We start from the raw sequence: 26609 nt of genomic DNA on the forward strand, positions 1-26609 counted from the left end.
CTAAAGCGCGAGAAGCAAAAAAAAATTTTCTTTCCTTCTGGAAAGCGGAGGTGTCTGTAGTTTACACGCTGCTGTAAGCAGCAAGCCCTTCGACCGATTTAGCCCATTTTCAACACACACTCAAGTGCAAGAACATCCAAATGCCAGGGGACGTTAACAATAGACATTTAACGCACAAACGGACAGACAGACAGACGGTTGGGATCGGTGACGCTGCCTTCTGGATGCAGCAAACGCTGTGATAGGTTGAACACTTCCACTCATGCTTTGGCGTTGGGTGTAAAAATATTTCATCGCGTTGGAAATAAATAATACACCATTGTACGCTGTCACGTGCTCCTATGTAATTTTATATCGAACAGATGCACTGTCACTTGTTCTAGCGTATATTTGGCCTTTCTCGTTAGATACTAGATGAGAATCTTCTTATTCCCTAGTGAATAAGAGTTTGGACTTTGGACTTTCCCGTTAGATACTAGGTGAGAATCTTTTTTATTCCATAGTGAATATAAGTAATAAATCAAATTTTATCAGGACATGCAGCATAAAATACAACGTAACAAATTGGTCAATGCAATGATAAAAGCTTTTTTTTCTAAAAAGTGGACTATATTCAAGACGTTTTATACGCATAACCGTAGGGCGAGGAGTACACTGATTTCATCAAAGCGTTTACAACGATGGAAACAACGCATCGGAGACCCCACAAATTATATATATTCTTGATCAACATTAAATTCTAATTCGTTTGTCCATCTGTCCGTCTGGTTGCCTGTCCTTCTCTGTAAACGTTTTTTTGAATGAATTTTAAATGAAGCTATCGGATTTAAATTTGGCAGGAACATTGGAAATTCTTGCATGCAAATTGGTGTTGGAAATGGGCCACATCGGTCCAAGGACACGCCCACAGCACCACGTGAACTGAGAACACCTCTGTTTTTCAAAAGGAATGAGAAATTGCTTTTTTGCTCAAATCTCATAAACTATAGCAAATAAATGTACAAAAGTTTGACCACGCCTACCTAATGTTATAGTGTATCAAAATTTAATTATTTTTTCAATACCTGTGTAATACGCGGAAGTAAACATGAAAAATCTCATAAAAAAATCTCAAATTCCTGGCCAGTTACACCTCTTGAATGCCCTTAAACACGTCCGCCTGTTCGTTTGCCCATCCGCCTATTTGCACTACTTTGAAACATTTGTGGTAAACATTCCTCCGTTAGTGAAAATGATAATAGCGCCAAAGAATTTGCAATTGACATAAGAGGACACGCCGTCAACGCCCACATGTCCCTATGACAAAAACTTTTATTTTGAAAATAGAAAAATTTAGCTGCGCTATCCATATTATAGAGCATGAGAATATTTTTCTTTTACTTCTTTTGACTTTTTTCAAAGTAGGCGGTGATGGGTGTAAAAGATTCTGTTCCGACTGAATTTAATTGTCTTCATTGTTTTTTATAGAACGGCAAGGAGACAATGCCCATTGGGAATGGATTAAAAACACACGGCGCACGGAGCAGCGATTCGACTGCGAGTGAACGTTGTACCCATATGGAAAACGCTTTTCTTGCGCCCAAATTTTCATAAAAGTTGTCGATATAGGCAGTATTGATGTGCTTAGAATGTGAGATATTTCTTGCATTTTCACTTTTGAGTTATGAAGATCTACTTTGAGCGTCAACTGCGTTCAAAGAAAGTTTCCATAAAATTTTCAAGTCAAAGGATGCAGTGCCTTATTAATTAAGATTGAAACAACAATTTACGATTCCTGACTCAAATCGGCAAAATTTCCCCCTTTTCCGAAATTTAGAAAAATTTCCCAATTTTGTGTGAATTGTGATAATTCGCAAAAATTAAAATAAAAATTCTTTAGCAGAATTTTTGGAATTATTACAATAAAACTTTTCATTCACATTCGCAAATGCATGCGTCGTTGTTCACAGTATTTGTAGAAGATTTCCGCAGAGAAGTAAACAAAAACAAAAAACAAAAAAAAAAAAAAAATAAATAAGCGTCTGTCAACAATTATTATACAACTTCAAATGCGAAATTCCGCGACTTGATGTCCTTTTCTCATCAAACACCACACAAATGTTGAGAAAGTCTTCATTCAGGAACAACGAGCAACAACAATAACAACTAAACGCATTAACGTAATAAATGCAATAGAATGTGTTTGATGTTGTTGTGAGCTATGTCAATAAAATACGTCAACTTGGCTCAATGCAATAGCGGCAGCACTAGCGGCAGCACTAGCGGCAGCAACAGCAGCGGCCGCAACAGCAGTAGCAGCAGCAGCAGCAGTAACATTAGCAGTAATAACAGTAGTAGCAGTAGCAACGGTAGTGGAAGTAGCGAGCGAGTTTATATTAAAGATGCTACGATAGTGTAACGTTATGCGTAATGTTATGTTGTTGTGTATTATGTTGTGTTCGCGCATGTATTAAAAAGTAGTGGCGCTACGCTTTGTAACAAAAGTCACGAGATAAATCCAATTAGTCTGATATTTGTACTTTTTATGCGACAATTCTCATTAAAAATACAAAAACAACAACAGTAAAAACCAGCAGCGAAAGCATTAGCTGCAGCAATCGCCGCGATAACAAGAAATCCCCATAAAAATGTGTAATATTGGAAATACACGAGAATGAAAATAACAACAACAACAGCAACAATATCATACAATAACAATAACAGCATTACGAACTTAAAGAAAAATCACAGAATTAAACATGTCGCAGACACTGTTTGGTAGGTTGAGAAGAACTACAAAGAGTTGTCATTAGGTTTTAATGTTTTGCGCAATCGCGCACAGACATACAATATAACGACAGCCCAAAAACAGCACCTCATAGAAAGAGTTGAGTACATACGTATGCGTATAAAAGAAAAAAAAAATCGACTCAATAAAACTAAATAATGAAATCACTAGGCAAGAGATATGAACAAACGGACGGACAGCTATATATGATGCGCCTCAATAATTTTATGTTAAAAAATTCAACAACAAAACCCATTATTACCAGCTTAATACAAGAGTAAACACAACAACAACTGTAACTGCAATAAATGCAATAACATCAAAGTTAACTTACTACGACAACACCAGCAGCAACAACAACAACAACAACAACAAAAACAACAACAATGACAATGATAATAATAACAGCAACGGCAACAAAAATACGTGTTACAGTGTTTGTTTTCGCTTTTTCCAACCAAACGTATATCAAGCATCGATCGTATGCCCGTTCGCTTTAAGAGTTATATCAACATTATCACTTACCTCGCATTTACCGATGACTGAGCGGCACCAATCTCTTCCATAGATTTTCTAAGCGTTCGTGGTCGATTGTTATAATGCAATAAATGAAAAAAATAAAAAGAAAAACCAGAAGAAGTTAATACATTTATTTTTTTTTTTTTATATCTATTGTTGCATAAAAATACTTAAGAAATACTTATTACAAATAATCTATGTTTCAGTTTAAAATATGTGCGTATCTGAAGATGTTATGTTTTGATGTAGACAGACGCACAAGAATGATGATAATGGTGATAATGATGGTCATGATGATGATGATAATATTGACGGTACAAAAAAGCCAAATAGAAAGAGGAGAAGATGAAGAAAAAACATGTTAAATGCATTTTTCTTTTAAATTTAATAAAGCGGCAAATGTGTTGCGCATTAGATTTGTAAAAATTAATATCAAATACGTACAAATCGACAGTTAGTGATGATGTTGTTATATATGAGTTTAATAAATGCATTATTCGTTTTAACTTTTTTCTCCTTATATTTTCTGTTTTTTTTTTTGTTTTTTTTTTTCTTCTCTTTTTTCTTTGAAGTCAAGACAAAAAAATGAAAACACATTTAATTGATCAAATAGAATAATGATGCTGGGTAGTTGAATAACTTACCTATCGCCCCAGCATAGTGCGTCCTCACGGTATCTGTTAGAAAGAGAAAATATTTTGGATAATTTTAAATTTAATTAAAATACATATTTTAATTATATAAAATATTAATAGAACAATTAGGTAAGTAAATAAGTAAAACAATTTGAAATCTTATGCTACACTTTCCTTTCTTTTCTATATGCCTTGCGATATTCATATTGTACGGTATTAATACTAATCATTATTGCATTCATATCAGTCAGTTAAAGCTTTCACTTACATTTATACTCCAGTAATGAAATTTATATCTGCCAATGACTGCAACGACAAACGTTCGGTGTCGGGTATTAATTATATCTGTGATCTAAGAAAATCAGTTATAGGGTATTTTTAATATATTGCTTAAAATTTCAAGATATCGAGTGGAAAAATAAAACTTTTATTCTTCTTTCCCTTTTTTGGCAAATTTTGAATGACTTCATTCGTCAACATGGTCTTTCGATGATTTTATTTCATTATAAGTAAACGAGATGCGGAGTTGGAAAATGTGTTTTCTTTTTACGCATTCCTAGTTCAAATTTCATGCAAAATAATAAATATACTACTTTTCGATTTCTTCACAATGTCAGTTATGTCTTGAAAATTCGCTTTTCCATTTGGATCGAGAATAATATGAATCGACTTTTTATACCCAGCACCTAGAGATCGGAGATTATTCATTTTGGCAAAACGATTGAAACGCCCACAAGGAAGCCCACAAGGAGACCCCACAAAGTATATATATTCTTGATTAGCATTAAATTCTAAATCGATTTAGGCATGTCCGTCGACCCGTCTCTATAATCTCTAATGTTGTAAACATTCTCTTGGCCGCAAAAATGAAGCTATCGGATTTAAATTTGGCAGGAACATTGGAAATTCTTGAAAATGGGCCAAATCGGTCTAAAGACACGCCCACAGTACCACATAAACTGAGAACATCTCTGTTTATTAAAAGGCATAAAAAATTGATTTTTTGCTCAATTCTCATAAACTATAGCAAATAAATTTTTAAAAGTTTGAAAGCATATTCTATGGGCGATACCGTACCATTTGTGTACAAAAATTGAAAACATTGACCAAGCTTACCCGATATTATAGTGTATTAAGGTTTAATTCCTTTTTTCAATATCTTTATAACGTGCAGGAGTAAGCTTCAAAATAATTTCTTGACTAAGTTCAAATTTGGAATGCGCCTGTTCGTCTGTCCATCTGTCTTTTTGCACAAATTGGTAGTATTTGTGTTAAACATTCTCCCGTTAGCGAAAAAGAAGATATCGTCTAAAAATTTGCAAAAGAATTTTGAATTGACATAAATTTTTTCAAGGACACGCCTGCACTGCCCACATGGCTCTACGGCAAAAACTTTTATTTTGAAAATAGAAAAACTTGAATGCGCCCACTCCGTCTTATAGAACATGACAATTTTTTTCTTCTACTTTTTTCGTCTTTCCTAGGATAACGGTGATGAGTACAAAAGATTCGATTGTCTTACTTGTGTTTCATTCAAAAATCTTCCTCAATCATAACTTGATATTCGGTTTTCTTCATTGCTTTAAGAACTAATAAAATGAGCACCACTACAGTCTCTGTAACTTGTATATAAATAAACGAAATGGTATGAAATTCTGACAATCGACATTTCAGAGCTTGCACTTTCTAAATGTAATGTTAATTTTTTGTTAGAGGCAACATCTGCGAACTTAGTTCTGGCGATTATTAATTATTAAGTTTATATAGTGATGTCTACGCATCTCATCGGGGACATTCGATAGCTACAATTCGTCAATGAAGTAAGCGGCTAACGTAGAGCAATAAATATAACGATTGATGGTAACAATTTTGGCTCAATATAGTTTAGCTTGACCACATCTCAGTGAGGCCACCGCCATTATGAATGAATGCAGTCTACATTCCATCTTAGCTTGGGAATTGAGTAAGTGTGTAATAAAACAAATTAATCAAAAGTTATTCATATCACTAATCTAAACCGAATCGAAACCGAAGCAAAAATTCGAATAATTTGCAAACATTATTCAATGGCATATTATTGCTTACCTAAATGGCAATTGTTTAGTTTTAGCTTAAATTTATGCTCAACTATTAGGGAAAATTATTTTCAACTGAGTAACAAGAAGAAGAAGAAGAACAGTCATGATCACATTTACGCGAGATGATATTGCTTCCCCATAACTCCATCATAATATGTATATAGAAAATGTAGAGGCGATTTTGACCCACATCAAAAAATTGTACTTGGCTTGTACCGCAATTGATAGTAAAAAATAAAAGTAAAAACAGACTCCTACTAAAATCTGTACCCTCCGCTAACGTATGATATTAAGCGCGATGTAATAGACTGGAAAAAAGAGAAATTTGTTTTCTATTATACCTTAATAGCAAGACAGGAAGCACATCGTTTTACAACATAACCATTAACGTAACGTTACATTTATCCTTTTCGTGGTTCCTTTCTTCTAGTTGATGCGTAGTCATTGTCATGGTTCAATATCCATGACCGGTTGTTCCACACTTCCATGCGTCGTTTCCTATTGCTTCACGCACAATCGGCGCATAACTTCAAGGTAGTATTCCATATGAACCGTACGACATGCTGGCAAGAACTCACCGAGCCTTCACTTTAACTCACTTTAACTTCAGATTGTAGGATAAATAAAAAAGTTTAGATTTTTTAATCTCTTGATAGTTATGCATGATCAAATGATTCTGGCTAGCCAGAGACTTTAAAAAGAACTTTAAAAAGAAAAATAGAATCAATTACTTTTAATTGCGTTTAAAGAAACGAAGTAGAGAAAGCCACGACAACGCAAACAAATTGCTGAACTAAAGTGCCACAAAGTTCCCATAATACGACAGGAATATGGTAAATCAGTCCAATGTAGATAGATACACGCTCTCACAAACGCACATTGATTTGGTGGCCATCAATGATTTTAGACTGCAACGTATAATCGAAAAAGAGTCAAAAATTAAAAAACAAAAAAATAGTGCAAACACACAAAGCAACCTTAAAATGCGTATAACGCAAAAATGAATGAAATCGCTATTAATCCGTACTCTCACACATTCCAATACACGTACACATAAATAATTTCCAAAATAATTTACTTTCCGGACACAAACGTTACGTTACGTATGTGATGATCATAATTCAAAATCTCATTCGAAAATTATAAAGGACAGAACCTTTAACAAAAAAAAAAAAAAAAAAAAAAAAAAACTATTACGTATATGTTATACAAAATAAATATCAGTAATTTTCTCGAGTTATAATAAAAATTGTTTTCTTTTCTTTAGGTCTTTGTAGCTTAAAAAAAATGTACGGCGTATCATCTACCCTCTAAATTCCAAAAGACCGGTAAATGTGTACGGATGGTGTCCACGACGTTTGTGCTTTCTTTGGTGACTACGGTGTATGATTATACCGTAACTTAGCGTCATGGTTAGATGTATAAATGTCCGCGTACAGGGATACGTGTATTAACCACCGCCACAACCAGATGCCCAGACAAAAACCAATTATTAAAATTGTATTTTGGTTCTTTTTTTTCTCTTTTAAAAGCGCGCCATATACAAACATACACGTGCGCGCACACGCATATACACAAACGAACACACGATTAAGTTATGTTACTAAAAAAAAAAAAAAAAACATTTTTTTCAATCCATTTTGCTGAAGAATTGGCTGCTTCTGTGATTTTGAAAGTTTGCTGATGATACTCTCTATTGATTGATCGATCGATCCATCCCTTTGATTGACTATTTTGGGCAAGAATGAGCGAGAGAGAAGGGTTTAATGATAAAACGCTTAAAAGACTTTTAAATTTCGTAGAAATTTTTTAATTATTTTATCATTTTAGAGGAGGGTTATAAGAAAAAACAAATGATTTTCCTAACAAAATTGCTAATAAGAAGTTCAAATTTATATATATATAAAAAAAAAAAAACAAATTAAGACGCTGTAGTCGGAGAAGACCGCCCACTAAGTACCATACCACGATTCTTCTCTCGACTAAAATTCAAAGTTTAAGAAAGAATTTTATGAAATAGAGAAAAATAAAAGCAATTTTTCGAAAAAGTCTTACATAGGATGAGTTGTCTGGGCCATCTTGAAAAGGGTGAGTCCAGAAGCCCAGTCCAAATTTTATGCCCTCAATTTTAAATTCAATTGTTCTTCACTCACCAAACTGTATGGCTTTATTGTTATGTAAAGGTATGCTTATTAGGAAAGGATTCTAACTATGGGGGTCCTTCAGGAAATTGTTCCACCCATCCTGACGACTCATTTTTCATTCATAACATTCATTTACTACGCGAAAATAGTAATTTCGACGGGTTTTTCCTGAGAAATCATAAAAATCTCAAATGTGCTCCACATAATGGGTTTTTTTTTTTTTTTTTTGAAATGGGACATTATATGAGGAGCGGTCGCAAAAGTGTTTCTGTCCATTTAATTTTTAGAATGGTTCGTTCTTACGCGAAAATACGGCAAAAACCTAAATTGCGACCTGCAATTTGAACACAGGCTTGGGACGGACGGATGGACGTACATAGAAGCAGATATATAGGTGGCGTAGGGTATATAAAGAGAAGCACCTTTGGACGAAAATTAAGTTTTATTTGCGCTTTCAACCAGTTGGAGAGATTAACGATGGTTGTTAATGCAGTTAAAAAATCATTGCTTTGCATATCTTTCGCTATCCAAAGCTATGAAAGTAATAACACAGGCGAGACAAGTCGACAAGGAATTCAGGTCGAAGATGAAACTCTTTAAAAGCTAAAGGCTACAGTTTCAAAATATGAAGCTTTCATCTTCTAAGTAATACTCAAGAATCATTCTAGTAAGTCTTGTGGATTACAATCGAGCACATTGAAGCAAATCTCATCACATTTTTTATTTACTGTGAAGGTGTTCTGGTGCTCACGATTTTCTTTAAGAGCTAAAGATCATCAGTTCATCAGCTCCCCCATATGAATGTATTTCGTTCATTATATTCTCTGCAAGTGTGCTCAAGGAATTCGTTACACTAATAATTTACAGCAATCGTTAAAGGTGTACATTTTATGTATGTGAAATTGCACAACGGGCGTAAATTTGCAGCGCACATTAAATCGGTTTACTAATCTAAACTTTTATAAAACTATTCAATAATCAATAATGAGTTAATGGCCGCTGTCTGCCGATGAGAATTGATTAAAGTCTTCGTCTGATTAAGATGAGTAGTGAGTGACTGATAAGACTCTTGAAAAGAACAATTCGTCGCTAAGATATTTTTTCAACTACATCTGAAAAAACAGTTTGGTTTTTCAGTCACTATTTTTTCATTGTATGTGTTGCACATTTATTTGTGAGTTTATTATGTGTTTTTTGCCTTTTCATACATTGGGGATGTAATTGCATTTTCTGCATGTCCTGCAGTTTCCTTCATATGTTTACGCAAATTTCGTACCATTTTCAACTTTTTTCAAAACGTAATCCTTATATTTGATATATTAGTTTGGGGAAAAAGAAATCCATTATTTTTTCGGTAGATGGCTGCACTGATAGATTTCTCGTAAAGTATCGATCAAACAATTTCCGATACTGTACATTTACATACTGTACATTTCGCAGTAAAAAAAATTCTTTTGCTGTTTTTTGTTTGGTGCATTCAGTTGTGAGTCACAGCGTGTTAAAAATGGAAGTGAACAAAGAGAAAATTCGGTACATTTTACAGTTTTTCTTTGACAAAGGCGTAAATGCAAGCCAGGCGGCTAAAATTGTGAATGGTGTTTATGGTTCCGATACTGTAACAGCCAATTATGTGCAATTCTGGTTTCGTAGATTCCGTTCAGGAATTTTTGATGTTAAAGATGCACCACCTCGCACAGGTAGGCCGGTCGTCGAAAATGTCGATAAAATCGGAGAAATGATCGAAGTTGACCGGCATGTTAGCAGTCGTAACATCGCCCAGGAGCTAAAAATCGACCATAAAACAGTTTTAAACCATTTACACAAAGCTGGATTCAAAAAGAAGCTCGATGTTTGGGTGCCACATGAATTAACAGAAAAAAACATGATGGATCGAGTTTCCATCTGCAAAGCTTTGGCCAAACGGAATGAGATAGACCCATTTCTTAAACGGATGGTGACTGGAGATGAGAAATGGATCACATACGATAACCCTGTGCGAAAACGATCGTGGTCAACCAGGACTAACGGCCAGGAAGGTTTTGCTATGCATTTGGTGGGACTGGAAGGGGATTATTTATTATGAATTGCTTCCATATGGCCAAACGCTAAATTCTGATCTCTACTGTCAACAACTGGACCGTTTGAAGATAGCGATTGACCAGAAACGGCCAGAATTGGCCAATAGGAGAGGTGTCGTGTTCCACCAGGACAACGCTAGGCCACACACATCTACAGTGACTCGCCAGAAACTTCGGGAGCTTGGTTGGGAAGTTTTAATGCATCCGCCGGATGCAGTCCGGACTTGCCACCAAGCGATTATCATCTTTTTCTTGCATTGCAAAATTTCTTTAATGATAAAAAATTGGAATGTAAAGAGGATTGTGAAAACCGACTACTAGAGTTTTTGGCAAATAGAGACCAGGACTTCTATGAGAGAGGCATTTTGAAGTTACCTTTAAAATGGCAACAAATCATACAACAAAACGGTGCATATTTCACCCAAATCGAACAATCCGAAGCATGTTAAATAAAGTCCTGAAATTCATATAAAAATAATGGATTTCTTTTTCCCCAAACTAATACTTGTGAGATGAAAACAATTACCGATGACATCCATGGGAATTTTCGAATAATCCATTGTAACAGTAAGGGGTTGCCAGACTTTCTAAGAACGAGAAAGTTGATATTGTTTTTCAATCAGCTTTCATATATATGCTACGAAATTTAACCGACTTTCATCTTGTTGTGTCGCTAATGTGTTTTAGATTCATATGCTTTTTGAAAACTTCTTTACCGTGTTAAGGCACTACGATGAGAACAAGATGGCAGAATCCCAGCACGCCTGCAGAGTTTTTTGGAGTAAATAAACAGAACGACATTTCATTTACCTTAAAATCCAATTATAAGCTTTCATTCGGGCGAAATCTGCTAAGACTTAGACTCATTAAACAAAATATATCAACTAAGATGTTAATGGACAAATAAATAGACGTAGAGACATTTCTATGTTCTATGTCAGTAGATCCAGAATGTTTTGTAATTTTGTTTTTATAACCATCAGCGAAGGGTGAGGGGTATATCTATTTTGTAAAAATGCTTGCACCGCCCAAAAGTAGGCTTCAAAGCCCCTACAAAGTATTGTTGATCAGCATCCCGTTCTGAATTGATATAAGCAAGTCCGTTTGTCTGCAAAAATAAAGCTATCGACTTGAAATTTGCAGAGACATTGGAAGTTCCTGTATGCAGGTGGTTATTAGCAATGGGGAAAATCGGTCAGAGAACAAGTCCACAGTACCACATAAACTGAGAACATTTTCCATTTTTAAAAAGAATAAAAATTTGGTTTTTTACTCAGTTGTAGTTTATGAACCTAAAGAAGATAAATGTACATACATTTGTTCATATATTCTATGGGCGATGTTGCGGTACCTATACTAAAATGGAGAAACGCCTGTTCAATGTTAAAGTGCATCAAAATTTTTAAAATCTTTTCCAATAACTTTATAACGCGCAGAAATAAGCGTCAGAATCCCATAAAGCATGTAAGTACTTGGCCAGTTTCAAAATTGGACTGCACTTAAGCACGTCCGTCTCTTCTTCTGTCGCTTTGCCCAACTATGTGGCATCTGTGGTTAACATTCGCCCGTTCGCAAGAACGAAAATATCGCCTACAAATTTGCAAAAGAATGGGGAAGTGACTTAAAGTTTTCCAAAGACACGCCTATGCGGCTAAGGCTTTTCTTTTGAAAACAAAAAAATCAGCTTCGCTCACTCCGCATTATAGAGCATGAAAATGTAGTTCTTTTACTTTTTTTGTCTTTTCTTGGGGTAGACGGTGATGGGCATAAAAGATTCGTTCACAACCGAATGTAATTTTCTCATTTGTTAAAGGTTAGAGACATTTAAGAAATGAGGCATAAGAGAATTTGCGTAAACTTAAGATATATTTCCTACACATAACACGCCGTTGGTAAAAGAAATTTTTGAGTTAATTGTTACCGGAAAAAGACGAACTTGACGATTCAAGATTTCACTTAAAATATGAAAAGTGTAGCATATTTGCTGTTTGGCGTAACGTTGTATACTAAATATTTCATTATAAGTTCGCTTTTGCAGTCTTTCGACGGTTACCGTGATATTGTTGTTAAACGATATGATGAACCGCGTCATTGAAGTGCACAGAGACAGGTATATCACCGCATTTGGTAACGTCGAACAAAGTAATGCAATTGATACTACATTTAAGAAAAATGTGCCATAATTAGATCAGAACACGTGTTCATTAAACACTTTCATAAGGCAGACGGAAAAGTTTTTAAAAGTGAAGCGCGGACGATCTAGTAATAGTAACGCAAATTAACTACTAAATGATTGCTGGGTGATGATGTTGCTACTGCTGCTGTTGCTGTTGCTGATGATGATGATGATGATGATGATGATAATGATGATTAAATGGTGAAATTAAAAGACATTCCTTGAGAGAAGACACGTGTCTTACGACGATTGCATGCATACTCAAATCTCGGCTGCAATACAAATTTTCTTTGTGAAAAACATACAAATGCTGAGCATAATACCAAATAAAGTTTCTGCACTTGACGTACAGTTGACTGTCTGTACGTTTGTCTCTCTATTGGTTAACTTTGCTAGTTTAACTAAAAAGGGATAACAAAAACGATGGTCGTCTCGTCTCGTCTTTTCTTTGATTTTATTTTACATTCGTTTTTTATTTTCTTCTTATAGTTACCGCTGCAGAGTGAGATTATCTTTATTTTGTTGAAACGTTTGCAACACCTAAGGGGAAGCTTGTATAAGCACAACGATAAAATTTTGAATATATATTCTGTAATCCCTTCTCTAGTAGCCAGTACAAAAGTAGAAAAAATGCCTGTGTTTTATTAAAAGTTTTGAAAGAACGACAAAGAAACTTCAGAGATCGTACAATCGTTTACGGATTACTGATCAGTATCAAATTTGGAACGATCTGGGTACATTCGCCAGTTGGTTTGTTCGTCTGCAAATTGCAAATAAGAAAAGCATACCTCTGCTCGCAAAAATGAAGACATGAGTTTGCAGGATGGTATTGTAAATGGACTAAATCAGTCGAAGAACGTGCTCCTAGTACAACGTAAATAAGGAACAACTCTGCTTTTAAACGCAAATAACAATTAAATTTTGTATATTCGACAAGTGATTCTACACAAATACAAAAATTGAAAAATCAACTACGTCTATCCAGCATTGTAGGTAACTGAAATTTCATTCCCTTCGAGTTTTTTTTAAATAGAAGGCCGAGGGGATAGAAAATTCGACCAATGCCGATTATAATTTTCTTACTTGTTTATATTCATAGAGAATTCTTTAATAAAAAATGTAAAACTCGTGTTGTGACCATAATAATGGTTGATTTAATATGTTCGTTGGCATATGTTTTACTTTAGTACTTATTGGATGAAATATGACAATTATGCGCACACAAATATCACTTTTATTTGGAATTATGTAGAATATGTTCTCCAGAGATACGTACGTAACGTCGAGGAGGTATTTGACAGATTCAAGTGAAGAATGTTGCTTTGCTTTGCGATTGTTTTATTCTTAACTAAGAGTGCCGTTCATGCTAGAAAGCCGTGTTTATTACCGCCACTGAGGCCAGGTATTTATGTACGCTTGTCTGTCTGTTTTTTTAGAAAAGCATATTTTTGCAGATCTACGATATTTTATAAAGAGGCTAAAAAGTTTCAACTGATTTGGGGCGTGACGTTTGTAGACAATCTAGCAACAAAGCAACAAATGATTTTAACGAATAAACGAAAACCCTTAGTAAAGTCCCGTCACAGTGAAAATGATTACAATTTTTCCGTATCTAAATATAAGAATATGATAAACATGAATCATAGAGTGCGCTCTCGAACATAGAAGTGTATCTTATCGGCGAATTTTTTGAATAGAAACGACATGCCGTGGAGTGTGGAGATATGTTGGTTTTATTCAGATTTCGCAGCTTGCAGGTGAAGAAAAGCCTAAATGATATTCGCTATGGAACGAATGCACGCTTATGTATTCGAACTTGTTAGCTACTAGCTGCAGGTCTAAAACAAAGAATCTTTTATCTATTATTGCAGCATGAAAATTTTAGGTGATTCTTTCACGTTTTAAGAATTTATATGAAAACGGATCTTGAACCAAAGCCATTAAGGTGAGTTTTGTTGAACTGATCCGTGAAACTCTTCGGAAATCGAACTGATTTACTTCGTAAGTGAAGGAAATATTTAGTAAAATACCTTTCTTGTTGTTCTTAAGTTGGTGAGGAAAACTGAAAAATGCTTAATCTCTTTTTATGAGCATTTTATAGCCCAGTTTTAAACTTATTCGCGAATTTTAATTCTTATGGGAAAGAAAAGTCGAAATAACAACACTATCAAAGAAAAAAACAACTTAAAATGATTGGAGAATACCTTATATCAAGATTATCCATCCTTGTTATAAAATCTTATTAAAAATATGCCTTTTTGCCATATAAAGTTTTATTCTTCATGACAACTCTTATAAAGGCAGGGATCGGCAAACTACATATTCGTAGTCCAAACTTGTGCACAGTTAATTTATATGTAAAATCGGGAATTGTTGCCTTATGAAGAACTTCTTTTTTTTTTAAGAAATTTTTTATGGGAGGGGTGCTAAGAAATATAGTATATCCTATCTAACATTCCCACATTAATTTGTTTAAGGTATTATTTTTTACTCCACTCTTTCACGTAGTACTGCACTTAAATTTCCTACAATTTTAAAAGTGACAAACTAACTTCATATACCATAATGACCTTTTCGTAATTTTCAAAATATTTTGATGACGAATGCTATTAAAAATAGTTCGGAACGGAGTACTCTGCAAATAACGCCTTATTTTGACAAGTCGTTAGAAGAAAAAATACTGTAGTTTTTAGAACGACACGACGAAAATGAATGGAGAACTTTTTGAACGCCTTGACATATATATAACCATTCTTACCAAAACCGAACGTTTTTACGGGAAAATATTTTTTGATGAAAATCCGTTCGTAATAATATTTTAAGACAAAAATTTAACTTACTGAATATTGACCGCCTAAGTCTGTTTTTTGGATCCCCATTCATGTGAGAATTCTAATGAAAAATAAGGCTTTATATGCGAAAATGGTGTAAGTTTTAATATTTTCTCCTAAAAAATTGTCTTTAATAATCCAACCATAGGGATCACATAGATCTATTTTTTACACTGCACCATATATAGACGCTCTCATCGAAGTAAATCTTTCTATGGCCACAAAGCCTAATTCATGGTTTGTTATGACGGAAGCACCTGAAAAATAATTAATCTTTGACAAGAAAATTATGTTTGCGAAATTTAAACCACGTGGAAATTTTCAAGCCGTAACCGTGCAAGCGGTAGGCAACAACGCGGACGAACATGGCTAAATAGGATTTTCTAAAATTCGTTTGTGGTTTGTGGTTGTACAAAAACATTTAATTGGCTGCACATAAATAAACTTCATGGCGTCAATAATCCCTTTTAGGTTATTTGGACTTACGCGTGACTATGCAGACTATGGATAACACGTAGAAGTGTAATGTGCTTTTATATAGTTAACCAGTGTTACAGAGATAATCTACAGTTACCCTAACTGAGCAATGCTTTATTAAATTCAGTTAAGTTCTAGGCAAAAAAGCAATGGTCTAAGTCAGTACAAATATTTATAAGAATCATGGACTTAAGTAAGAAACACATTCACAATAGACAAAACTTGAGTCTCAACTATAATTTGCCAATGCGAACGAGTTGAACCTTTGTGAGGATTATCGACGTCACTATAAACAAGTAAAAACACTGTAATAAGCGACAGCCCATCACATTACACTACCTTACAAGTATTCATTTAACGGCTTTCCAAAGAAAAGGACATTACATCGGACATTGTTGTAAATGTGGTCCGCTCCAAACGCTTCAATAGCGTTTGCCGTTGACTATAGTTGCATACTGATTCGAATATCGATAAGAAAGCTTAAACGTAGTTTAAAAATGAATGAGCCTATGATTTTAGCCAAAAGCACCCTCAAAATGGTTAAACTAAGTAAATATATTAAAGTCGTCCATTAACTACCATAAAGTTATTCATATAACGACGATCGGAAGTGGTCGAAAAAGTGGTCTGATGCTGATCATTTTCAATAGTGTTCATCTTGGGCCCAAAGAAAAAAAGCAACTCAGTGTGCCAACTTTCATCAAACTACCTTAAAAATTGGGACCTGTAGGCCCAATATAAAAAAGAAGGCCGACAGACGGACACACAAGCTTAAGAATTTGGTTGCGATCTCTATATATTGTCTGACAATCAAACCGAGTTATGATTGCTTTGCCGTAAGATGATATAGTTGTAATTAGCAATCATTAAATGAAACCGAAATTCGTTTCCTAGCTAATGGACGAGAATTTTGTTTCCTTTTGTTCCTTTTTTTCTGTTTTTTAGTTTTATTATTTTGTTAAGCTAATCATTCCAATGAAACTTTTCTTCATCTCTTTTCAAGATTAAACTATTGGGAATGTTGTTTTTCTGTTTTTCTGACTCATATTCATCACTTTTTGAAATTTTTTTTTTTTTATTTCATAATAATAATCAACGAGATAAAAAAAAAAACGATAAAATAATTGAGATAAAGAAATAAATTGTAACGCACACAAGAGATGAACATTAAAAAATATATAGTAAAATAATATACAAAAAGCGAGGACCAAAAATAAAAAAGAACAGCAAGAAGGAAAAAAAAAAAAAATCAACCACATCAGAAACACTTTGATGATGAACACTGCACCGAAGTAAATTTCGAACTAAATCGAAGCTTATAAATATGTATGAATTTCAAAATTGTTGGAATGAATCTTTGTGTTTTTGATGAAAACGAGGATCACACCGCAACCAGAAGAAATTAAATCAGACAAAAACAAAAAACAAAAAAATAAAAACAAAAACAAAAAAGAAAAGGGGAAACAAACAACAACAACAGAGAAGGCAATCTATGTGGCAAGAAACTCCGGGGACTTAATAAAGGTCGCGCAAAAGAGTTTTTCTCACAAGCGAAAACAAAAACAGAAAAAACCATCAAAATAAAATCAATAGCAATACAATCATCGACAGCATCAACATCATTGCCGTCATCACTACCACCAACGGTATAAGAGCAGGCTGAACCTTTCAACAATGACGATATTCCATCGGCAATCAGTTAGTCGGTCAGAGCCTCTTTCCTAGTATATCAGTGAGCATTGCAAGGGTATGCCCATACGAACCTTGCTTATGTTCATCTGTCTTATTATCTGTAAAAGTTGCTTAGTGCGCTGATTAGTTATGATTGTATGTGTTTATGTTACGGTCAATTTTCGATTTTTTTTCGTTTTGTTTTTTTTTTTTTTTTCTTTTTCAGTTTTTAATTTTCGTAAGTTTTTTACAGCATTAACGTTTTGTTGTTCAATAAAATTTGTGAGGCATGCCTTACGCACAATCTAGCTGATATTGTTATTCAAAAAATTTCTTTCAAAACCCCCATAGGAAAAGGCTGCGTAGAGTTAGCTAGCTGTTTGTCTCATTCATTTAGGCAATTCTAATACACACCAATTTCGCGTAATTACTCAAAGAAAGCTTTTTTTTTAATTTTAAACACCATTTAAAGTCAAACCGTAGTACTGTGTTGGCTGATTTCCTAATTGTGTTGTTTATTATTTATGTATGCGTTTGTGTATGCCCGTTCATATCTTTGTGTGTGTGTGTGTGTATGTATGTTTAAATATTGTTTGTATGTATATAATAAGTGATGTGGTGTGCTGATATACGTTAGTCATATAATGCCGGTTTGGTGGTTGGTGGCATCACTCTTATACATGGCGCTGTGCATAAACAGTTACTACTGCAATCAAGCGTTTACTGAATATTTAAGTACTTGAAGAACATATTTGTTTGTAGCAATAACCAGCAATGCCGTTTATATTGTTGCCATTATTGTTCTGCTTCTTGTTTTTGTATCATAATCAATACGTGTTTAAATGTAATCGTATGCGTACCAAACAGAAATTTTACAAAATTATTATGAATCACCTTCTAAATAAATAAAATTATTTATTTATTGTTCGTGTAACTATTAATTGATTGCTATCATTATTAAGAAATGTAATAAAGATGAAATGCGCTTCCATCCGTCTTCACACCAGTTCTGCTATCATAGGCGATGTGATTTCATTTAAAATCCTACCGTTTTTTGTAAGAGATTTAGGATTTTTATTTTATCTGTAATAACTATAAGTGAATCCAACTTTGAAGATATTTACGATCGTCCTAAACTATAAAGGAAATAAATTTGTCTTTGTTCAATAATATCGATTGGTTTTTTGTACCTTTGGTTTGTAAATCAAAGATAAATCAAATTTGCGTTGCTATATACTCTACGGACGTCAAATGGAAAATGGAAATGCAGAATTTTAAAATATCGAATTTTGATGTATTCTATGGTGATATAAAATTCGGATTGGATTGGCACATTTTCTTGGACTCCATTTCTATAGAAGATTTTTTCAAATAATCATTTTTTTTTTTTATATATTTTCAGATTGCATTATTTTAAAATATTTCTAATTTCTATTACATTATCAATTTTGAACTGTATTATACAAAAGTTGTTATGAATTTCTTCAATATTGTTTTGAGAAATTTTCATATGTGTTTTTAACTGTTGAAAAGATGGGCAAATGGACATATAAGCAGACCGCGAACAGGCGGGTGTAAAAAGGGAAGTCAATGAGGGCAGATAAATAGAAGGATGAACAAACGAGAAGAAAGGTCAAAAGTGGTTTAAGACCACAAAGAAAATAATAAATTTGTGATCAATAATAGAAACGTTGACACCCAACATATCGATCAATAAATCTTACAGCTGATATATAGATTTCATATTTAATAAAAAAACTCATTGTATTCTTGGAAATTATCTCAACCCTTAAATGACGTTTGTCAAAATTTGCTCACGAGTTGCAGTAATTTCTGTGACATTATTTTTGTTAATTTTTAAAACAAATGATTATTGCTCGAGTCTTCAATCAAAAAGTGTTATGGCAACTCCTTTTTGTCGAAAACAGCACTTTATTGATTGCTTGCGGCTTTTGCACTCAATTCTATAGTGAAAGTTTAAAAGAAGTGATTACACCCAGAAACATTAAAAATAAAAAATTCTGAACACTATTCGCGGTAGAAATTAAAAAGTGAAGTTGCAGGAAATACGTGGCATTCTAAAGTCACGAAAAGTAAGGTAAGTACACTTACTTTTTTGCATAAGAATTTTGAGTTTAGAAACTTATTTTCCAAATCGGTATATCGTTGACTTATAATGGAACAAAAACGTACTCTCCAAATTTAAATTCCACGAATTTTTATCCCAGAAAGGTATTGCGTGCAGAAATTTGGATAAGATGATGGGGTCGTTGCGAAAACTAGAAGAAGCGTGTTTCGAAAGTATTACTAAATCGTTCTATAACGAAAGCGTCACAATTTTAAAGATGCGTCAGACTGCTTGAATCATATTTGAATGGGCCTATGTTGAAGAAGCAATTACCTCTACGTTGCTCTACTCATTCCAAATATATTATTAATACGAATTTGTTGTAGAACATAGAATATAAGGAGAAGAGTCGGATGACTACACGTGTATGGTTAATCGGCTTAAAAGTAAACAGTAAAGAATATTTTTTAATTTTATAGAGTTATCGAACCGTATTTTTAGACATTGGATGCCGAAACAGGTTTCCTGCCAGTAGCAACAAGAAAACTTGGTAACCTGATCCGTATGTAATTTTGATTTATAAAAACGAATATATTTTCTAAACTGAAATTTTGTAAGGATCTTCACGATTTACTTTTCATACTCGTTTTTATTTGAAACTTTTTAGAATTCGTCTCTGCAAGCATCTTAAAAGTCGCAAAATATAGAAAAAACAAAGTTTGTTTAGCCAATTTATTGATTCGATTATGTAAGATATTATAAATACAATAAATTGTGTAAAATACAAGCGATTTCCTTAACAACTGGCCGCTAGTGTCAACATATGATGAATTCATTTAGTAAAAAACAAAAAAAGTAAAGAAAAATTTTAATAATATATAGTAAAACTATAAGAATTAACACAACGCCGTGTACAAGTTGAACTTCAATGATGATGTACATGCAACTAGCTAATCGACCATTCGACCAACCAAATGAGCCGAGGATATGTTTCTGTTATTATGTATGCGAATCAGGAATTTGTACTTTTGCACTTTTAGTACGTATGTGCCCATGATGCGATTTACACTGCCAACAGAAGCAAAAAAAAAAAAGTGCCTTAAGCGCAAATTGTCACGAGTATGTTGCTAAGCTTGCTGCTGTTTTAGAGGCATGCAACAATCGCGGCAATGGCATACCTGCAAGCGTGCTGTATGAATATGACGCAGTTTGAAAAAAGAAAGAAAGAAAAAGAAAAAAAAAAAAAAGAAAGAAAACCGAAGCCTATAATTTCCGTATTATTAATTTAAATAACAAAAGTTTAGCGCACAACAATAAATAATCACGTGAAAAAGGTTCTTAGGTTGATCTGTGTTTTTTATTTATTTATTTATTTTTTTGTTATTATTATAATTGCATAGTTTGTGTATATTGTACATATTCGAAACAAGATGTAATGAGTTTATAGCCTATGGTTGTGTGAACATCAGCCTTCTCATCAGCAACTTTATCTTCATCACTAACAAACGCTACCAACATCAAACACCTATCAAATTTGACTTTGTCTACATTGTCGTCATATACATCGATTTGCACTTTAATTTAAGTTACATTCTAGACATGAACTCTAAGATATTTGATAATTATATTCATATAATTTATGCGACATTAATACCGACGTAATATTATGCTACCTTAATCCGACTCTATAGCCTAGTAGTAGCAGTAGCAGTAGCAGCAGTAGTAGTAACAGTAATAGTAGTTGCTCTGAATTTCATGTAAATTACCGGAATGCTTTCTTATATACGTATATTCAATGGTAGAGTGGGAGGAGTTAAACAATTTCATGTCGGCCTATTTCTTTCATTTCTTAAGCTACACAAGATATAAGAGAAAAAATGCAAATTTTCTTTGAATTTTTTACCTTCTTTTCCTTTTCTGCATGATTGAAGGTTTCTTACATTATTTACCGCAACTAGTATTTTGTTGAATTTACATAATTTAATTGAAAGGAATATATATTTTCCTGTTTGTCATGGTCGTTGCATTCTATATTGTATGCAATGTTCGTTTGAATCTAGTTTTCGTTTTTAATATAATATTTAATAAATTTTAATCCAATCAAGACCCATACTCGGGTATGCCTCTCTTGTGTCGTCCCCTTCATATAGGTGCTATGTAGATTCAATTGAATCTGTTCAAAAGCAATTCTTGCTGTTTGCACTTAGGAATTTGGCTTGGGATCCGATTGCCTCTCTTCCTCCCTCTAAAAATAGATTGCTTCTGCTGTCCTTACCGTCTTTTGGGAAACGTAGGTTTGTTCTTGGCGTTTCCTTTGTAATCAAAATAATAAATGGTGCCTTCATTACTTGGTGAAATAAGCTTTAATGTCCCTAACCGCTTCTCTAGGCACTTTATCTAGGTTAAGCTTAGTCAGTGTAAATATAATTATGAGATGTTTGATCCGCTCAGAGTAATTTGCAAGAACCTAAATGACGTCTATCACTTATTCTCGTTATCGGACTCTTTAAATTCCATTAAAGCAACATTGCTTAACACTCGCGATTTACCTATGTTGTAGCTTTTAACCTTAAATAGTCGTTACGATTCGAAAGTGAATTGTTGTTAACTATTATCGGTTGCCAGGCTTATGCATGTTTGTGATGGCTTAGGGGTTCATTTGCAATTTTGTCCTGTACCGGTTGTAAGTGTGGCTCTATGCTGGTTATGTACATGCGTTTTTTCTTTTTTTCCGTCTTATTTGTTTTATTGTACTTATACTAAGTTTTATTATTAATTTAATATAAGTTTTGCTTTAAGTGCCAATTGAACTCGACTGTTATTTGTTTAGTCGAGTTTCATGTATAAGTAGAAATAAAATAAATAAATAAATAAATAAATAAATAAATAAAATCTAAGATCAAGAAAACACATTTTTCAGTAGATTCCGAAAAGCTTGAAAGATTATCGAGAGAAAAATATTACTACAGTCACCTTCTACAGTACATAAGTAGGTAGGAAATTTTTTTATTATTAATTGTGATTAGTGAGTTGATTAGAATTATTTTTCCCTAGTTTTAATAGATATTCGTTACATTTCTCATATCGTATACATGATGAGTTTTCAATTTTTCTTGAAGTTTTCATGGTTTAGCTCTTGTGGTTTGACTGATGAATCGTATTTTTCAAATTGATGTATTCATCTTTACCACCAATAGTCAAGCGGAGCGGATCTGTTTATCAGGAATGTAGTCTCTTTAGGTAACCTTTGCTGCACAATTCTGAACGTATTTTTATCCCAAGAGCTAAGAAACATGAAATATTAAAATAATGGGCAACATTGATGAGCACTTGTTGCTACAATAATGCAAACAAAATAATATTAGAAACAAGTCAAAACACTACAGTGGGACATACCCAACTATTCAATACCCCACACAAGTTCGCTTATTACAGTCATTAAACGTATGACTTTTGAAAGTAAGGTTTAAAAGAGAGAAAGTGGTCCGATCCGAAACACTTTTAATAGTGTTTGTCGTTGCCAAATTTTATCAAGATATTTCAAAAATAGTTACCTGTAAGCTAAGTACGAGGAAAGAAAGGGGACAGACGGAGAGACAGTGCGGAAAGGAGATTCTCCAATAGATTGAATAATTTCTAGTCATTTGCATTAGCGTGACTGCTAAACGTTCTGCATTATTTTTAAGCGAGAGAGAGCGCAGTTTGATGAAACTTGAAACCAAAAAAAAAAAAAATGCTTCTGATATTTTAATACATTTATGTTAAACCACATATGTATGTATGAGACGTCAAAAATGAGACAATTCGATCTTTCTCAATGTTTTAAAGAATTTCAATGATTTTATCAATGACTGATTAACCAAAGCACGACGCTTTTTATTATTATTATTAAATTATTCAAAATTATTGAGAAGGAAATCAGGAAATCATTTGAATTGAGCTGATTTTGATAATTCATATTCGCCATAAATATCACGAACTTATTGACAAGCCCACGAAGTATTATCGCCTTGGTCGATGTTTGTTGTAAGCTATAACGAAATTTTTAGAATTTTACTTTATTTTCAAAATGCAATTACTTGCAATTGATGCCGAAAATGTCGTCATGTGTCACTTGATTTAATTATCCGTAGAAAGAATGTCGCCTTTCGTGCAGCTTTTAATATGGCTTGACAACGTTACTATTGCAAAATTTACGTCTTTTTAAAGTCATTTATCAGTAAAATCGCCACGACCTTTCTCTTGATTTACTCGAACATATGCACAAGTTTTATTCGGTTTCAACGATTCGATTATCGTACAAAAATTTTCATTTAACAAAACTTCTTCATGAGTCATATAAAAATCAGTTAAAAATCTTACTAGAAATCTTAATTTTTTAAGTAAGAAGCACTTCAAGGGTTTGCTTCTATTGGTTTTTTGTTTTTCGCTCTTCGGTTATAGTCAAGAAAGTAACGGTAGTAATATTAAATTTAGCAAATATCTCCCTTTTTTTTTTTTAAATGTATGCTTATCTGAATTCAATTAGAACACATTTTACGTTTGTATATTTAGAGTATATATAAGCTTTATTTTAAACTGATAGATGTAGATAGACTTTGGGCCGCGGTAAGGAATCGCTGCGTCGACCGGTAGCGAACAAGTTAAACTTGTGCTCTTATATGTGTAATATGAAGGAGGTTTTTTATAACGATTGTTTGAGCATCATTTTTGGAATTCTAATTTAAGCATTTAGGTCCGTTTCCTCCATCCGTGCTCTGTTCATATATCTTTGTGCTCAGCCTAGGGGCCGCAATTTTTGGAACATTTTGACACTAATATATTCATACCTAGGTATTTACTCTATTGAAAATGATTTGAATCGGACCATATTGACAGCCAGTGAGATCGATTGGGTCGATTCCCGCGGGTTGGTATTCATGAGAAGTAAGCTTTCATATGACGACAAAATCCAATTTTTAGTACTTTATGACATGAAAATAAATGCATAACAATGTCTGATAAGCAACGGATTAATGTGGGTAAAGTTAAACAAGGTCAGTGCACATTTTGGGCACTTTTCCGTGGCAGTGCTCCTACGAAAAGTATACTTTTATCTGGAAACTAAGCATAATTTTCAATACCTTATCAAGAAGATAAGTGAAAAATTGCATTAAACAAAGTCATAGTAAGGATAGAATAGCGTAGTTAATGGTACCGGTCTTGCGTGACTATAATTTTTTTTTATTATTTTTATGTAGTAGTAATTACTATTAAATTTAATTTTCTTTAGCATTAATTTAATTTATTTTGAAATGTAATAAGAAATAAATAAATAAATCAAAGTTACATTTTTATTAATCACTATTTAATAACTCAATTAAACGACCCTCACAAGAATTTTAATTATTCAATCACGTACCAAACGCGCTTCCAAACGTGCAACTTGACAAAATCGCTAAAACAAGAAAGTCACTATTAATAGAAAAAAAAAAAAAAAATTGCCAGCGCATAGTTAAATAATAACTTTAAGTAAAGATATTTAATAAAAATTTTCAAATGAAATTTAGACAAATTATTTAATAGTTTCAAGACATTTTCATTTTTTCTTTTACCGTTTTTATTTTTTTGTTCCTATATTTTTCTTTGAACAAAATCTTAATTTGCGAATTATGATCGGAAAAATTGAAATCAAAGCAAATGATGCCGCCTTAAAATAAGAACTGCAAGCAACTAAGCAACAACCAGCCAACAACAATAATGATTAATAGTTTTGATAGCTTGGTGGTGGTTGGTGGATCTGGTTGTTTTGCTGTTATGCTGGTAGGTTAGTGGTTATTTGATTTGTGTGGTTGCAGTCTTATGAGAATTCCCATCGAATGTGTTCAATTGTTATGTGAAGATTTAAGATGACGTGAAATTACAATTGGTTGAAATATAATGGGAAAGGTGTAATAAAATGTGAATGGAAATAAATTATTTTATAGCTAAAGCTTTTCTATTGGATTACTGACCCAAATGATGAAGTGCTGATCAATTTTACCAATCAGTAGTGGCGGTATTAAGAAGCTTTTTTCTCTTCTTCATTTTTTTTTTTTTTTTCTCCTCTCCTCATGATAAAAAGTAATAGTAACTGCTTTAGTACTGACTAACCATAAAACCATGAACTTGCCCATTAATAACTTATGGTTACACACTGCTAGCATTATAAAAGAAATATGGTTTCGTAATTATAGTACAGTGCTGAACAATGATGGAAAAGCTTTTGTAACAAATCACTTATTTAGAATAAGTTCGAAGATATCCTTATGTCGTGAGTATATATTTCCGCAATTTTTATTCTGCGAAGTAAAAGCTGCTGCTCCAAGAAGGTGCATCTTGCAACAGTGAAGTTATTTTAAATATTTTTGTAAAATATCACTAAATCTAATCACTTAAAGAAATAATTGATCAATGCATTGATATTTGCTTCTTCTTATATTTTATACTGTTAAGCATGTGAAAGATTTATTGTTCAAGATATTGATCATAAGTTGAAGAGTTCGATTAAAACTTTTCTTTTGAACCATTGCATTTACTAAACAAAACTTTGAATATTTGAAAGACTAAGCTGTTTGAGTTAATCAAAATGGTTTGATCTAAAAAATGCAACTTTCCTTTATTCCTAGTATAGCTGTAATTATTGTTTTACTCGAAGGCAAAACTGGTTTATTCCCTAAGTGAAATAGACGTACGGACAGAGGTGAATTATCAAATGGGTTTCTCAGATTTAGGATTAAGAGTCAAAGTTGGTAATCTTTCGCGAAACTAGGTCCTACGATAAGTGTAAAAACCTCAAATTATTGATTGTGAACTCCCTTGTTTGTAGTGGGTAAACTGATAGCGAAATAATTCTATCCGCGTGAGCAACCGAGCAGGTTAAAAACGACATTACGAAGTCTGCGTGCGCGGTTTCACATCTCAATGCGATAGAGTTTACTTTGGACGTAGTTACATTGAGTGTTTAGTCGGTAAAGGCAAAACACGTACCGGTTGTGCCTACATTCACTAAGCTGGGGCCGCTTCGCAGGCTCTTTCGCTTTTTTCACTTCTTTTCGACTATCACCGTATTGAGCGAATAGGTGGCACCGTCTGTGTGACTGATCATAAAATAAAAAAAAAATGAAAAAACATTCAAAGCGAAGCT

At 33.4% G+C, this 26609-nt stretch overlaps 1 protein-coding gene across 1 annotated transcript in view; it reads right to left on the reverse strand.

The window, feature by feature from the left end:
* The window catches only part of LOC119645248 (protein trachealess), a 101028-nt gene that overhangs the window by 63888 nt on the left and 10531 nt on the right, over window positions 1-26609 (reverse strand). The window contains exons 2-3 of the mRNA XM_038045343.1: window positions 3931-3963; window positions 3293-3340 (exon numbers count right to left, since the gene is read on the reverse strand). Of these exons, the coding sequence (XP_037901271.1) occupies window positions 3293-3340; window positions 3931-3963 (81 nt within the window). The remainder of the gene's footprint in view (window positions 1-3292; window positions 3341-3930; window positions 3964-26609) is intronic.

The sequence above is a fragment of the Glossina fuscipes genome, unplaced genomic scaffold (genome assembly GCF_014805625.2).
Source record: "Glossina fuscipes isolate IAEA_lab_2018 unplaced genomic scaffold, Yale_Gfus_2 1, whole genome shotgun sequence".
Classification (NCBI taxonomy): Eukaryota; Metazoa; Arthropoda; class Insecta; order Diptera; family Glossinidae; genus Glossina; species Glossina fuscipes.